Raw genomic sequence first — 17,402 nt, forward strand, 5'->3', positions numbered from 1 at the left:
CCTTCAGCAAAACATCGACTGTACTCCTTTGTATAGATGCTGCTTGGCCTGCTGGGTTATTCCAGCATGTTGTGTGTGTTACATGTTTTCTTGCTAACACAAGAGGGCGCAGTTTTAAGGTGCTTGGAAGCGGGTACAGAGGAGGTGTCGGGGGTAAGTTTTTTACGCAGAGAGTGGTGAGTACGTGGAATAGGCTGCCGCTGACAGTGGTGGAGGTGGATACGACAGGGTCTTTTAAGAGACTCCTGGACAGATACATGGAGCTCAGAAGGATAGAGGGCTATGGGTAACCCTAGGTAATTTCTAAAGTTATTACATGTTTGGCACAGTATTGTGGGCTGAAGGGCCTGTATCGTGCTGTAGGTTTTCTATGTTTCTATATACCTGTCAATTTCCTTTTAATTCTTTTGCCACTTAGCAGCACTAGAAATAATTTACAGTTACCAGTTAACCTTAACATGTCTCTGGAAGATGGGAGGAAACTGGATGAATTCCATATAGTCATTGGAAGAAAGTGCAGACTCCATACATATGTCACCCAAGGTCATGGTCAAAATTAGGTACCTTGAGCGAGGCTGCACCATTAATTCCTGAACCATTTTGCTGCCCTTTTTAAGAATTGGCTAAAAAGGCCAGAGACTTTTGCCAGATTTAATTAACATATGGAAGGGGCTTCAGCTTGTATTGGTTTAACCATCCAGGAAATGGTGTTGTCATACTACATCCAAATCTAGAATTTGTTCATATGATTTCCAAGCTGGAAACTGCAGGCTAATGCTGGAGAGCTGGGAAGGCAAGTGTTAGTGACGTCTAAAAACAACATATAAACAGACTTTTTATCTCCATGTAAACTTCTGGAAGCAATCTTGTTCGTCCCATTCCCTGTACCACTGTGACTATCTCTTTTGTGGCCATCAACTTCCCTTTGATTGCTTTTATCGTTAACCTACACAGCAGTAATTTACAGTAAAACAGTACAGTTTATAGTTCCATTTACAGTAGTGCGTTTTGGATACGGGAGGAAACTAGAGCTCCCAGGAGAAACCCACACAGTTGTCGAGGGGAAAGGAAAAACTGCACATACAGCACCAAAGGATAGGATTGAACCCTGGCCCATCACTTCAACACTAACAGCTATGCCACCAAGCTGCACTTAATTTCTACAAATATATTTAGGTTAGCGCTTAATTTCTCTGGATATCCAGTGACATCCATGGGGTTCTCTGGATCATAAGCAACAACTCTATGACGGTCTGGGACAAGCATACAGTAACTTCTATTAAAATATGACTTTTCTTTTCTAAGTCCAGGATCAATTTGCATATTACTTGGAAGTTCGATTATTATATTCACCGCTCCCTCGCCTTTAGCATTATCATGGAAAAGCGTAGATTCAGAGAGGACAGGAAAATTTTTAATTGGGGAAGAGCAAATTATGAGGCTATAAGGCTAGAACTTGCGGGTGTGAATTGGGATGATGTTTTTGCAGGGAAATGTACTATGGACATGTGGTCCATGTTTAGAGATCTCTTGCAGGATGTTAGGGATAAATTTGTCCCAGTGAGGAAGATAAAGAATGGTAGGATGAAGGAACCATGGGTGACAAGTGAGGTGGAAAATCTAGTCAGGTGGAAGAAGGCAGCATACATGAGGTTTAGGAAGCAGGGATCAGATGGGTCTATTGAGGAATATAGGGAAACAAGAAAGGAGCTTAAGAAGGGGCTGAGAAGAGCAAGAAGGGGGCATGAGAAGGCTTTGGCAAGTAGGGTAAAGGAAAACCTCAAGGCATTCTTCAATTATGTGAAGAAAAAAAGGATGACAGGAGAGAAGGTAGGACCAATTAGAGATAAAGGTGGGAAGATGTGCCTGGAGGCTGTGGAAGTGAGCAAGGTCTTCAATGAATACTTCTCTTCGGTATTCACCAGTGAGAGGGAACTTGATGATGGTGAGGACAATATGAGTGAAGTTGATGTTCTGGAGCATGTTGATATTAAGGGAGAGGAGGTGTTGGAGTTGTTAAAATACATTAGGACAGATAAGTCCCTGGGGCCTGATGGAATATTCCCCAGGCTGCTCCATGAGGCGAGGGAAGAGATTGCTGAGCCTCTGACTAGGATCTTTATGTCCTCGTTGTCCACGGGAATGGTACCGGAGGATTGGAGGGAGGCGAATGTTGTCCCCTTGTTCAAAAAAAGATAGTAGGGATAGTCCGGGTAATTATAGACTAGTGAGCCTTACGTCTGTGGTGGGAAAGCTGTTGGAAAAGATTCTTAGAGATAGGACCTCTGGGCATTTAGAGAATCATGGTCTGATCAGGGACAGTCAGCATGGCTTTGTGAAGGGCAGATCATGTATAACAAGCCTGACAGAGTTCTTTGAGGAGGTGACCAGGCATATAGATGAGGGTAGTGCAGTGGATGTGATCTATATGTATTTTAGTAAGGCATTTGACAAGGTTCCACACGATAGGCTTATTCAGAAAGTCAGAAGGCATGGGATCTAGGGAAGTTTGGCCAGGTGGATTTAGAATTGGCTTGCCTGCAGAAGGCAGAGGGTGGTGGTGGAGGGAATACATTCAGATTGGTGGATTGTGACTAGTGGTGTCCCACAAGGATCTGTTCTGGGACCTCTACTTTTCATGATTTTTATTAATGACCTGGATGTGGGGGTAGAAGGGTGGGTTGGCAAGTTTGCAGATGACACAAAGGTTGGTGGTGTTGTAGATAGTGTAGAGGATTGTCAAAGATTGCAGAGAGACATTGATAGGATGCAGAAGTGGGCTGAGAAGTGGCAGATGGAGTTCAACCTGGAGAAGTGTGAAGTGGTACACTTTGGAAGGACAAACTCCAAGGCAGAGTACAAAGTAAATGGCAGGATACTTGGTAGTGTGGAGGAGGAGAGGGATCTGGGGATATATGTCCCCAGATCGGTGAAAGTTGCCTCACAGCTGGATAGGGTAGTTAAGAAAGCTTATGGGGTGTTAGTTTTCATAAGTTGAGGGATAGAATTTAAGAGTCACAATGTAATGATGCAGCTCTATAAAATCAACACACATAAAAGTTGCTGGTGAACGCAGCAGGCCAGGCAGCATCTGTAGGAAGAGGTGCAGTCGACGTTTCAGGCCGAGACCCTTCGTCAGGACTAACTGAAGGAAGAGTGAGTAAGGGGGAGGGGGAGGGGGAGATCCAAAATGATAGGAGAAGACAGGAGGGGGAGGGATGAAGCCAAGAGCTGGACAGGTGATAGGCAAAAAGGATACGAGAGGATCATGGGACAGGAGGTCCAGGAAGAAAGACAAGGAGGTGGGGGGGGGGGGGACCCAGAGGATGGGCAAGGGGTATATTCAGAGGGACAGAGGGAGAAAAAGGAGAGTGAGGGAAAGAATGTGTGTATAAAAATAAGTAACAGATGGGGTACGAGGGGGAGGTGGGGCCTAGCGGAAATTAGAGAATTCGATGTTCATGCCATCAGGTTGGAGGCTACCCAGACGGAATATAAGGTGTTGTTCCTCCAACCTGAGTGTGGCTTCATCTTTACAGTAGAGGAGGCCATGGATAGACATGTCAGAATGGGAATGGGATATGGAATTAAAATGTGTGGCCACTGGGAGATCCTGCTTTCTCTGGCGGACAGAGCGTAGATGTTCAGCAAAGCGGTCTCCCAGTCTGCGTCGGGTCTCGCCAATATATAAAAGGCCACATCGGGAGCACCGGACGCAGTATATCACCCCAGCCGACTCACAGGTGAAGTGTTGCCTCACCTGGAAGGACTGTTTGGGGCCCTGAATGGTGGTAAGGGAGGAAGTGTAAGGGCATGTGTAGCACTTGTTCCACTTACACGGATAAGTGCCAGGAGGGAGATCAGTGGGGAGGGATGGGGGGGACGAATGGACAAGGGAGTTGCGTAGGGAGCGATCCTTGCGGAATGCAGAGGGGGGGGAGGGAAAGATGTGCTTGGTGGTGGGATCCCGTTGGAGGTGGCGGAAGTTACGGAGAATAATATGTTGGACCCGGAGGCTGGTGGGGTGGTAGGTGAGGACCAGGGGAACCCTATTCCTAGTGGGGTGGCGGGAGGATGGAGTGAGAGCAGATGTACGTGAAATGGGGGAGATGTGTTTAAGAGCAGAGTTGACAGTGGAGGAAGGGAAGCCCCTTTCTTTAAAAAAGGAAGACATCTCCCTCGTCCTAGAATGAAAAGCCTCATCCTGAGAGCAGATGCGGCGGAGATGGAGGAATTGCGAGAAGGGGATGGCGTTTTTGTAAGAGACAGGGTGAGAAGAGGAATAGTCCAGATAGCTGTGAGAGTCAGTAGGCTTATAGTAGACATCAGTGGATAAGCTGTCTCCAGAGACAGAGACAGAAAGATCTAGAAAGGGGAGGGAGGTGTCGGAAATGGACCAGGTAAACTTGAGGGCAGGGTGAAAGTTGGAGGCAAAGTTTATAAAGTCAACGAGTTCTGCATGCGTGCAGGAAGCAGCGCCAATGCAGTCGTCGATGTAGCGAAGGAAAAGTGGGGGACAGATACCAGAATAGGCACGGAACATAGATTGTTCCACAAAGCCAACAAAAAGGCAGGCAGAGCTAGGACCCATATGGGTGCCCATAGCTACACCTTTAGTTTGGAGGAAGTGGGAGGAGCCAAAGGAGAAATCGTTAAGAGTAATGACTAATTCCGCTCTATAAAACTCTGGTTAGGCCACTCTTGGAGTACTGTGTCCATTTCTGGTCGCCTCACTATAGGAAGCATGTGGAAGCATTGGAAAGGGTATAGAGGAGATTTACCAGGATGCTGCCTGGTTTAGAGAGTATGCATTATGATCAGAGATTAAGGGAGCTAGGGCTTTACTCTTTGGAGAGAAGGAGGATGAGAGGAGACATGATAGAGGTATACAAGATAATAAGAGGAATAGATAGAGTGGACAGCCAGCGCCTCTTCCCCAGGGCACCACTGCTCAATACAAGAGGACATGGTTTTAAGGTAAGGGGTGGGAAGTTCAAGGGGGATATTAGTGGAAGGTTTTTTACTCAGAGAGTGGTTGGTGCGTGGAATGCACTGCCTGAGTCAGTAGTGGAGGCAGATACACTAGTGAAGTTTAAGTGACTACTAGACAGGTATATGGAGGAATTTAAGGTGGGGGCTTATATGGGAGGCAGGGTTTGAGGGTCAGCACAACATTGTGGGCCGAAGGGCCTGTACTGTGCTGTACTATTCTATGTTCTATATTCAATATGGGAGCTCTGTGTTTATTACAGTTCTGCTAAGTGCCGGAAACTTTCTGTTTATTCTTTGAAGTAGTAGGATCAGTCTTTCTTTTTACAGGGATAATTGCGAAATTCAGTGGAATTCTGGAAGAAAATTTGAGTAGTCAATATTTGTAAAGACACCTTCAAATTCTCACCAGACTGTCAGTTCTCTCATATTTCTGGCAATTTTTAAAAAATTTTCCATGAAGCTTTCACATTGATTTTTCCATTAGTCATAGTCATAGTCATACTTTATTGATCCCGGGGGAAATTGGTTTTCATTACAGTTGCACCATAAATAATAAATAGTAATAGAACCATAATAGTTAAATAGTAATATGTAAATTATGCCAGTAAATTATGATATAAGTCCAGGACTAGCCTATTGGCTCAGGGTGTCTGACCCTCCAAGGGAGGAGTTGTAAAGTTTGATGGCCACAGGCAGGAATGACTTCCTATGATGCTCTGTGCTGCATCTCGGTGGAATGAGTCTCTGGCTGAATGTACTCCTGTGCCCACCCAGTACATTATGTAGTGGATGGGAGACATTGACCAAGATGGCATGCAACTTAGACAGCATCCTCTTTTCATACACCACCGTCAGAGAGTCCAGTTCCATCCCCACAACATCACTGGCCTTTATTTTCTTTATTCACATAAATTTCATGTCTCTACATTGCTCTTAGTGTTTCTCACCCATGTATCTCAGACGAGAGTTTCAGTGAGGTTGTGGCACCTCAGGTACAGGCTGCAGGTAGTTGGGTGAACACCAGGAGAGGAAAGGGGAAGAGGCAGACAGTGCAGGAATCTCCTTGTTGCTATTCCCCTCAGCAACAAGTATATGCCTTCAGATACTGTGAGTGGGGATAACTTAGCTGGTAGGAATGACTTGTTAGGGCACAGCAGTAGTATCCAGGTCTATGACACTGACCAGGGAAGGGTAAAATTAGGCAACACTCTAGTAATATAGTAGGTAATTCAATATTTAGGGAGCAGAGGAGATTCTATGGCTGCAAAAGAGATGAGAATGGTGTTTTGCTTCCTGGGTGTCAAGGTCGAGGTTATCTCAGAGTGGCTGAAAAGTATTCTCATTCTCAAGAGGGAGGTTGAGGAGCCAGAGTACATCTTGGCACAAATGACATAGGTGGAAAGGAGGAAGCGATTTGTGTACTCAGTACAAGGAGTTAGGAAAGAAGCTGAAAAGCGGGACCTTAGAAATAGATTATTTCCAATGCCCCGTGCTACTTAGACCAGGAATAGAAAGGTAGAACGTATCAATGTGCTGATGAGAAACTGGTACAGGGGGTAAGAGGTCAGGTCATTGGATCATTGGAGCCTCTCCTAGGGCAGAGATGATCTGTATAAGCCGGACAGATTGCACCTCAACTGGAAGGGAACTGAAATCCTGATTGCACAGTTCACTGCTGCTACTTGGGAGGATTTAACTTGGTTGGTGATGGGAAGTATAGCACCAGGAATAGATGCTTAATGTTACAGGGTTTTGATGTTTTAGAAAAGATAGGAAGCAAAAGGGGTGTGGTGTGGAGACTCATAGAGAAGTACAGCACAGAAATAAGCCAGTCCGACTGTCTGGTCCTTGCCGAAACTATTTTAATTGCCTACCCCCATCAACCTGCATTCCATATCCCTATTATCCAAACTTCAGAGGGCACAGTTTTAAGGTGCTTGGAAGTAGGTACAGAGGAGATGTCAGGGGTAAGTTTTTTACACAGAGAGTGGTGAGTGCGTGGAATGGGCTGCCGGCAATGGTGGTGGTGGCGGATACGATAGGGTCTTTTAAGAGGCTCTTGATAGGTACATGGAGCTTAGAAAAATACAGGGCTATGGGTAACCCTAGGTAATTTCTAAGTAAGTACATGTTTGGCACAGCATTGTGGGCTGAAGGGCCTGTAGTGTGTTGTAAGTTTTCTATGTTTCTATTAAACGTTAAAATTAAGTTAGTATATGCCGCTTGTGCTGGCAGCTCATTCTACACTCTCATGCCTCTCTAAGTGATGAAGATTCCCCTCATGTTCCTCTTAAACTTCTCACCTTTCACCTTTAATCTGTGATCTCTGGTTATAGTGCCACCCAACCTCAATGGAAAAAGCCTATTTGCATTTAACCTACCTACATCCCTCATAATTTTGTGTACCTCTATCAAATATCCTCTCAATCTTCTATGTTCCAAATAATACAGTCCCAACCTATTCAAAATTTTCTTATAAATCAGGTCCTCCAGAGCCAGCAACATCTCTGCACTCTTTCAACCTCCACCTGTGACTCCTATTTCAATGAATTACGATTATTTCGTATGTACCTGTATTCGCAGATCCCTTTGTTCTACCACAGTCCTCAGTGCTGTACCATTCACTGTGTAAGACCTTTCTTGGTTGGTCCTATCAAAGTGCAAAACTTCACACTTGTTTACATTAAATTCCATCTGCCATTTTCAGCTCATTCTTGCAGCTGATGCAGATCCCTCTGCAAGCCATGATAGCCTTCCTCACTGTCCACTACACTCCCAATCTTGGTGTCATCTGCAAATTTGCTGATCCAGTAACCACATTATCATCCAGATCATTGATATAGATGACAAACAACAATGGACCCAGCACTGATCCCTGCAGCACACCAATCACAAACAAGAGAAAATCTGCAGATGCTGTCGTGTGACATACCATTTGTCACAGCATCCACTCACAGGGGTACCACTCTCTGGCTTCCTCCCACAAAGCCTATGTCTAATCCATTTTACGACCTTATCTCAAATGCTGAGCGACTGAACTTTCTTAACCAGCCTCCCATGCGGGACCTTGTCAAGTATCTGACGAAAGTCCATGTAGTCAACGTCCACTGCCTTGCCTTTATCTACTTTCCTAGTAATTTCCTTGAAAAAACGCTGTAAGATTGGTTAGGCATGACCTACCATGCACAGAGTCATGCTGACTGTCCTCAGGCATTCCATGTCTATCCAAGTACTTGTATATCTGGTCCCAGAGAACACCTACCAATAACTTACCCACAACTGATGTCACGGACTCACCAGCCTATAATTTCCTGGTTTCTCTTTGGAGCCTTTTTTAAACAGCAGAACAACATTGACTATCCTTCAATCCCCTGGTACCTCTCATGTCACTAAGGATGATTTAAATATTTCTGCTTGGGCCCTGGCAATTTCTGCACTTTCTTCCCGTAGGGTCCGAGGGAACACCTTGTCAGGCCCTGCGGATTGATGCACCCTGATTTGTCCCATGTTAGCAAACACCTCCTCCTTTGTAATCTGTCCAGGATCCAGGAAGTTGATGCTGCCTTGCCTCACTTCTGTATATATTCTGTGACCATCTCCTGGGTAAATACAGGTAAAAAAATATTTATGTTTTCCCTCATCTGTTTTGGCTCCACACATGGATTACCCTTCTGGCCTTTCAGAGGACCAGTTTTGTCCCTTGCCATCCTTTTGCTCTTAGCACATCTGTAGACTCCCTTACGGTTCTCCTTCACCTTATTTGCTAAAGCAACTTCATGTGTTCTTTTAGCCTTCTTGATTTCTTTCTTGCATTTCTTGTACTCCGTAAGCACCTCATCTTTTCCTACTTGCCTGTACCTGCTATGTATCTCCTTTTTTTTTCTCTTAGCCCAAGGCCTTAATTGATGCACTGTTAATCAGGGGCAGTATCACAGATGCACTCTGCGAAGACATTATGGACTGAGCTGATATGGGTAGAACTCAGAAATAAAATATGCAGTCACTCTGATGGGATTATACTATATCCCACTCCAACCCCGAGCAGCCAACTGGCCATTGAGGAATAGATATGCAAGTTGATCAGGGAAAGGTGTAAAAACTACAAGGATGTTGTAGTGCATGATTTCAGTTTCCCTAATGTAGACTTGGTCCTCCACAGTGCAAGAGGTTGAGAGAACAGAACTTGTGAGGTGCATCCAGGAGGTTTTCTTAAGTCAATATGTAGATAGTCCAATGAGAGAAGGGGCCATACTGGACTCACTGTTGAGTAATACGTTTGTCCACTGACCACTCAGTGGGAGAACTGTTATGGAATAGTGATTACAGTCCTTAAGTTTTAAGATAGCTGTAGACAATGATAAATATGGATCTTGTAGTAGAACATTAAACTGGAGCAGGGCAAATTATTAGACCATAAGATGTAGGAGCAGAATTGGGCCACAGAACTCTCGTGCCCACAGAACTGCCTCTCTGTCCCCCTAACTATAGAGTCCCCTGTTACTGCTGCCATCTTTTTCCGTTCCCTATCCTTCTGAGCCACAAAGCTAGACATTATGCCAGAGGCACGGCCACTGTTGCTTCCTCTAGGTAGGTTGTTCTCCCCAACAGCACTCAAAATGGAATACTGAATGTTAAGGGGGCAGCCACAGGGGTGCTCTCCACTACCTGACACCCTCTCTTCCCTCTCTTAACAGTCACCTACTGATTTGTCTCCTGTGGCTCCAGGGTGACTACCTGCCTATAGCTCCTGTCTATCACCTCCTTTGCTCTCCCTAAAAGCCGAAGGCCATCAAACTGCAGTTCCAATTCCCTAACCCAGTCTCTAAGGAGCTGCAGCTCGATGCACCTGGCGCAGATGTGGCCTTCAGGGAGGCTGGAAGTCTCCCGGACATCCCATATCTGACACCCAGAACATAAACTGGTCTCTCAGTCATACCCACTATTGTTGTTGGGGGGGGGGGGTGGGAGGAAAAAAGTAAACTACCTCACCAAAGCCCCCATGTGCCAAAGCCCTACTACTCTGACCTGCACTACTCCAATGACTGCTCTGCTACACAGTGTCTCTCTTTTATTTTGGAGCTTTTTCAGCGTCCTTGCACAATGATGAGCTACTGCATCTGCACACTTCTCCCCGACCTGTACAAAGCACACTCTTTCTTCAAATCGATTGGTTCGCTGCTAATGTGCTGAGCCCCATGAAACGCTTCATTTTTAAACTTTTCTCCCTGACCTGTGCAAAGCTCACTCTCTCTTCGAGTCGATTGGTTGCCGCTGATATAAATAAAGACTTGGCCTCCACAGCTGCTTGTGGCAAAGAATTCGACAGAATCACCGTGCCCTGGCTAAAGAAATACCTCCTGATCTCCGTTCTAAAAGGACGCCCCTCTGTTCTGAGGCTGTATCCTCCGGTCTTGGGCTTTCCCACCTCTCTACTTCCTGAAAACTACCTGCCCCTCCATCCATCATCATATCATCTAATAACTTGGCATCAATGCCATCAATTCAATCGTCCAAATCATTGACTGGCAATGTAAAAAGAATTGGTCCCAACACAGAGCACTGTGGAACTTGACCAATTTCTTTGTGCCCTCACGAGTCACAGATGAGGTTCCAGAGGATTGGTGCATAGCTAATGCAGTTCCATTATTCAAGAAAGGTATAGGGATAATCTTGGAAACTATACCAGTGAGTGTCATGTATGTGGTAGAGAAATTACTGGGGAGGATTTTTAGGGATAGGATTTATGAGCATTTAGAAAGCAATCATCTAAAAGACAGCTTGGCTTTGTTGGCTTTGTGTGGGCAAGTTGTGTTTTACTAATTGGATTGAGATTTTTGAGGAGGTGACAAAGGTAATCAGAATCAGGTTTATTATCGCTGACATTTATATACTACTAAAACTCTCATGCTCTGTCTGTTTGTGACCTCCAATTAGCGCAAACGGTGCATTACAGTGGCACTTTTTTTGGCTAAATCGAATTAAAACGTGCTAACTTACAGAATGCAGGCAAAGTTCAGTGTTATATATTCATATAAAATTGTTCATTCGCCAAAAATCAACAGGCTGGCTTTTACCCAAGACCTGATCGGCCATCATGGAAATCGGACACGCCAGCCCGAAGCATGCGCACGGCCAGTTTCAGCAGCGACATCTACCGGAGCAAAAGGGCAGGGCAGCTCTATTTCGAGGGGTTACATTCTGCTAATCACCATTAGATGTGCAGGATTGGGACAGATCTAACTGCCACCCATCAATAAGAGATAATTAGATCTTATTGTAATGACGTACTTCGAGACACCCATAAAACCCTTTGCTGCAGTCAAAGGACAGCAGTGACTATATCACGTCCATTTAGGAGAGCGCCAGCCACTTCATCAAGACTAATCAGCATCCTTTGGTGTTAGTGCTTTGTATCTTCTGTCCAGCATTAGGGTAAAAAAAAGGTCAGCCTAATTATGCCGCATGGAAAGGGAAGGGGGACATTATGGTCAAGAGGTGACGCCAAACATCGTCGGGAAGCGGCAAGGAGAGGGAGAGTACAAGAATCGGATGAGGCCAGGGCCGTACGACTCCAGGATCAAAGAGTCAGGACAAAAAAAGATGAGAGAAGAAGAGACAGAGGAGGAGAGGCATGCGTGTCTCCAGGATCAGAGATAAACAACAAACAGCAAAAGAGCTGAAGAGATGGGGGATGAAAGGGCTGCATGTCTCCAGAATAACAATGAGAGGCAGAAGGGTGGCAGATAAACCAGAAATGATGCCATCAAAAGTGTCCTTCGTTAAATGAGGAGCAGCTATATTTGCTTTGCTACGCGTCATTCTTCTTTAATAAACTGAGGTTTTCTACTTCAGTTTCCAAAAGAAAGTGATACCAATAGCATTCAGGAAAATTTAATGTTCATTCTTGTCACATCAGACTGCACTACCCTTCTCTCAAAGGGTGCCCCAATGAGTCACCCCGTTGTCTAGTATGACTTGAAATTTGTTGTTTTGTGGCAGAGTATAGTGCAATGCAAAAATAATTTATTTAAGTTACAATAAGAAATATTGAAAAATAATATCCTATCTACATCCAGGTGTACAAAATACTAATTTATATTTCTTTTTAGTTGTTGCGCATTTTAATCTATTCCATTAAACTTAATCTTGCAGCTACACTGTATGATGGATGGCATTGTTGATGAACTAATGCAAAGGCTATAATTTTTAAATTGCCAATTTTATTTATTCTTATTGTATTTTTGTTCATTTTTTAAAACTTTATTCTTCAGGAAATGTATGTTGATTTAATGCTGAAATAGAGATTAAGGGACCTGCGTGTGTGTAAAAAAAACAACAACAAATAAACAAATACAGGTGTCCCCCGCTTTTCAAATGTTCGCTTTATGAAACCTCACTGTTACAAAAGACCTACATTAGTACCCTGTTTTCGCTAACAGAAGGTGTTTTCACTGTTACGAAAAAAATCAGCGTGCGATAAAAGACAGTGCGCTACGTGCCCTGAGCAGCCGCTCTCCCCTGGATTCGGAACTGCGTTCTTGCCAGCATTGCTGAAATGCGAGCCTGTGAGCAGCCGTTTGCAAGATGAGTTCTGAGGTATTGGAAAAGCCTGAAAGAGCTCGTAAGGGTGTTACACTTAGTGTAAAACTAAACATAATTAAGCGTTTTGATCATGGTGAACGAAGTAAGAACGAAGTAAGTGAGTTTGGCTTGTGGAAGCTGACGAAGATGATGTTGAAGAGGTTTTGGCATCCCATGACCAAGAACTGATAGATGAAGAGCTGATGCAATTGGAAGAGGAAAAGATAACAATCAAAACCAAATGCAGTAGCGAAATGAACATGAAGCAACTGCATGAGATTTTCGCTGCAATGATAAAGTACGACTTTAATTTTGAAAGGGTACGTAGGTTTAGGGGATATTTGCAAGATGGTTTGAGTCCTTACAAAGAACTGTATGATAGAAAGATGCACGGGGCTCAGCAGTCAAGCAAGCCTTCCATATCAGCCACAGCAGATGACGAATCTCGACCTTCGACATCGAGGCAGGCAGTCATTGGAGAAGATGAGTTGCCTGCCCTGACCGACGATGAGATGACACCCCCCGTGTCCCACCACCCCAACCCCCAGGCCATGGACAGATACCAATTGGCGGAGAATGCAACGGTAGCCGGGAGGCACACAGTACATCTTTAAGAAAAGAGCTGAAATAAACATGCTAATTAATGAGATGCTGCCCCACACGTAAATGTTGGCCCAGATCAGAGGTGATGCAATAAGCAATCGGCACTGATCTGGGCCGACAATTACGTATCAGGTGGCACCTAATTAATTAGCATGTTTATTTCGGCTTTTTTCTTAGAGATGTGCTGTGTACCTCCCTGCTACCGCTGGACCCCTGCGTTCTTCGCGGCAATATATCGCTCAGCGGGCTGGAGGGTGGCGGCCACTGCACCACCCAAACTCCGACGACTCAGTCTAACACACCGTCATCAGTGTGCTCAGGCACTAATTTCTCGATTCCGGTAAGTGATACTACACTGTACATATATTATTTCTACTTTATATAGGCTGTGTATTTTTACGTGTTATTCAGTATGATTTGGCAGCTTCATAGCTTAAAGGTTGCTGGAGAGAGTGTTTTTGCCAACAGTGCTTGCGTGAGATTTTCGCTTCGGCGAACAGTGCCGGCAATGACTGTGGAAAAGTATTTCTACTTTATATAGGCTGTGTACTTATCATATTATTCCTGCTTTTACTATATGTTACTGTTATTTTAGGTTTTATGTGTTATTTGGCATGATTTGGTAGGTTATTTTTGGGTCTGCGAACGCTCACAAGATTTTCCCATATAAATAAATGGTAATTGCTTCTTCGCTTTATGACATTTCGGCTTACGAACCGTTTCATAGGAATGCTGTACCTTCGGATGGCGGGGGAAACCTGTAAACAAATTCATCTTAAATTGATATTAATGTTATTCTGATTCTATCACTGCCCTCCAGCCCCCTTTAATTCTTAGAGTTTAGCTCAAATCTTCATTGTTAAGGCTGCAGGTGGCACTACAGTTCTAAAAAAATGTGACTTAATACATACAGGGGAAAAAAGTACTGTTGACAACAAGAAAATAGGTAAAGCGAGGGAAAAGAGATCACTGTAGCTCCCTTTTGTGTTTCTGTATTTCTGATCTAGAAATCAAACAACGCATGTGCTAGTAATGTGATAAACTATAACTTTTTGCTTCATGTTAATTGTATTTACTGCATTTTGACAATTCAAAAATTTACTGATGCACCTGTTCAAGTTATTTCAAATGTTAATCTTTTATTTTTACAGATTTTTATTGCATGCTTGACCATTTAATTATCATAATTCAAACCTATACTTTTAATATGTTGGTGTATTTCTTACAATGATGATAGTATTTATAAATAGTTTAAAATTAGAGATCTGAAGTTACTTGACTGTAGCTAATTAGTATTAATATTCTAGCAGTGTTTTGTTTGAAATAATTTCTGATTGACTTAAATGTGATTTTTTTTTAAAGGAGTGATTATGCAGCCATTATTCAGTATAGAAAATTACCACTATTTTCTTTGCAGAAATGCTGTGTTATTATTATAATTTTTGATAATTATATAAATATATTCATTCATGGAACATTTTTTGGTCACCATCCCAGTCCGTTAGATTGAATGGAGCATTTTCTTCTGTTTCTGCAGATCTGATCAATGGTGCCCAGGAGCAGTGTGAATTGCCTCCTATGGATGGCTTCCCTCATTGTGAGAGCAAGTTGAAGGTACCCCACAGTGTCTGTAAAATTAAATTCTACAGAGAAAAATATCTGTAAACTGAAAATGCCTACAAAAATAATGAAACTAAAAGTTTCCAGGGATAAAAAAAAACCCATAAATAGCAGTAAATGGTAAAAATCTAAATTAAATCACTATTTGGTGCGACCACCCTTTCCCTTCAGAACTGCATCAATTCTCTTTTCAGTACACTGCCATGCAGTTTTATAAGAAAATTGGCTGGTAGGTTGTTTAAAGCATCTTGGGGAATTGCCATAGTTCTTCTGCAGACTTTGGCTGTCTTGTTTGCTCCTGTCTCTCCAGATAGCCTCAATGATGTTGAGATTAGGACTCTATGGAGGTCATACCATCTGTTGTAGAATTCCTTATTCATCTTTTCACTGAAGAATGTTTTTTTCTAACCTTGGCTGTGAGTTTGGGGTTGTTCCTGCCGCTGAATGAAGTTGGGACTGAGCAGATGCCTCCCTGATGAAATTGTGCAGTGGATGAGAATCTGCCGGTACTTTTCAGCATTGAGGATTCTGTTCATTCTGACCAGATCACCAATTCCATTTGCAGAAATCAAACAAAGCATGCAGGAAACCTCCACCATGCTTCATTGTTGGCTGCAGAAATTCATCTATGGAGTGCTCTGCAGCTCTTCTATGGACTAACTGCCTTCTGTTTGAGCCAAAAATTTCAAATTTTGACTCGTCAGTACCACTCCCAGTCCTTGTGTTTTTGTGTGTAAGTGGGTCTCTTTACTTTGTTTCCACTTTGGAGGATTGACTTTTTGACAGCAACTCTTCCATGAAGACTTCTCCAGGCTGTAGAGTGGTGTACTTGTGTTCCAGTGGTGTCTTTGTGTTCAGAGCTGGTAGCAGTTCAGGGCTTCTTCCAGGGTGCTAGATGACCACATTGTATATTGTTGCTATGCTCACTCTTCCGATAGTGTCAGAATTACTGATTTGAAGGTTAAACTTACATCTGCCACACCCTCATCTTTTAGTTTGGTTATCCTTCACTCAGTCTTACTCCTCCTACTTCTATTTCATTTAATCAGTTTAGTTCATTCAACTCGTTTTCTCATTGATCGTTAGCAGCTGTTTGTTATTTTTGTTTAATCAAGCACGATACAATAATCTTACAAAGTAATGACGTTTTTATTTGAAAAGTGGTCCATGATTTAATATGTTACTTTCTTTAACAAAATACAAAATCTCTGAAACATTTAATTTTTTGGAAAATGAATGGAAATCTAAAAGTTGCTCTTATGATACATGAGTGCAGAAGATAAAAAGTAAACATCAAAAATAAAATCTATATTAAAAAATCTAGGGTGCCTAAGACTTTTACTCAGAACTGTACATTAAAATCATAGATCAGTTACCATAGAAGAGCAGGTCTTCCAGCCCATGTCTACATTTGCTTTTCACCGGAACAGCTCTTTAAATCCATCTATCTGCTCTCTCTCTTTATTTTTCCAGCATATTTTTATTCCCTTGTGAAAACCGCAGTGGAACCTGCCTCAACCACAATTGCAGGTGCTGCATTCAAAGTTCCAGTGGAACCAGCCCTCATCTCTTGCCTTCTCTCTGTACCCCTTCATGCCCTGACTAATCGAGAACCTATCAACCTCTGCCTTAAATACACCCAATGACCTGGCCTCCACAGCCACCTGTGGCAACAAATTCCACAGACTCGCCACTCTCTGTCTAAATAAGTTCTTACTCATCTCCATCCCTCTATTCTGAGGCTATGCCCTCTGGTCCTAGTCTCTCCCACCATAGGAAACATCCTCTCCACATCTACTCGATGTCTTTGGACATTCATTAGGTTTCAATTAGATTCCTCTCATTCTTCTGAATTCCACTGACTACAAGCCCAGAGGCATCAATCGCTCCTTATACATGAAACACTCTGGTCCTGTCGGTCGTGCAAATCTAGGGAAGACAATTTCCAGCCCCGCCAAATGTGTGAGATTGAGGTGAGGTGCCTGCCCACCCCAAAACCCCCTGTTTGTGTGGATGCTGTGTAATTCATACCCTGTTACCAATAAGTGCCACGAAATAACGGACAGTACACCTCATACAATTAAAAGATTTAGCTTGATAATTCTTAATTTGATTTAAGGGTTAGTAAAGGAAGAACAGAAAAAGAAAAGGGCCCATTTTAATGAACCGGTCTAATGTGCACAAGTTGGAGCTCATGGTTTCCCCATTGCCGATCTTCCTTTGATCTCACCCCTGGCTTCGTCAAATCACGGCCCCGCTCCAGGTTGAATCCTATGACCTCTTCTCTCTTCATCTCCCTTTTACAAAAGCCCCAAGCCCAACCTTAGTATCCCTCAGTTTGGGGAGAAACTTCCCCTTAATCTGACCATCCTATTGGATGGCCTACAATTCTCCTATCTCTTATCTTCAACAGTAACCCAGACATAAGCTGAAAAACAAGCAGCTTGCACAGAACAGCACAAAATGAAATGCAGAGGAACATAACAGTAAAAATTATTAGATTTAGATTAGATTCAACCTTATTGACATTGTGCTGAGTACAGATACAAAACCAATGAAATGCAGTTAGCATCTAACCAGAAATGCAAAGAATACTGTTATTTACA

At 43.3% G+C, this 17,402-nt stretch overlaps 1 protein-coding gene across 2 annotated transcripts in view; it reads left to right on the plus strand.

The window, feature by feature from the left end:
• mgat5 (alpha-1,6-mannosylglycoprotein 6-beta-N-acetylglucosaminyltransferase) overlaps nucleotides 1-17,402 on the plus strand; it is a 212,321-nt gene that overhangs the window by 90,264 nt on the left and 104,655 nt on the right. For both annotated transcript variants that reach the window (XM_072262149.1, XM_072262150.1), the window contains exon 4: nucleotides 14,714-14,790. In XM_072262149.1, coding sequence (XP_072118250.1) covers nucleotides 14,714-14,790 — 77 coding nt within the window. The remainder of the gene's footprint in view (nucleotides 1-14,713; nucleotides 14,791-17,402) is intronic.

Source organism: Mobula birostris, chromosome 6 (genome assembly GCF_030028105.1).
Source record: "Mobula birostris isolate sMobBir1 chromosome 6, sMobBir1.hap1, whole genome shotgun sequence".
NCBI lineage: Eukaryota > Metazoa > Chordata > Chondrichthyes > Myliobatiformes > Myliobatidae > Mobula > Mobula birostris.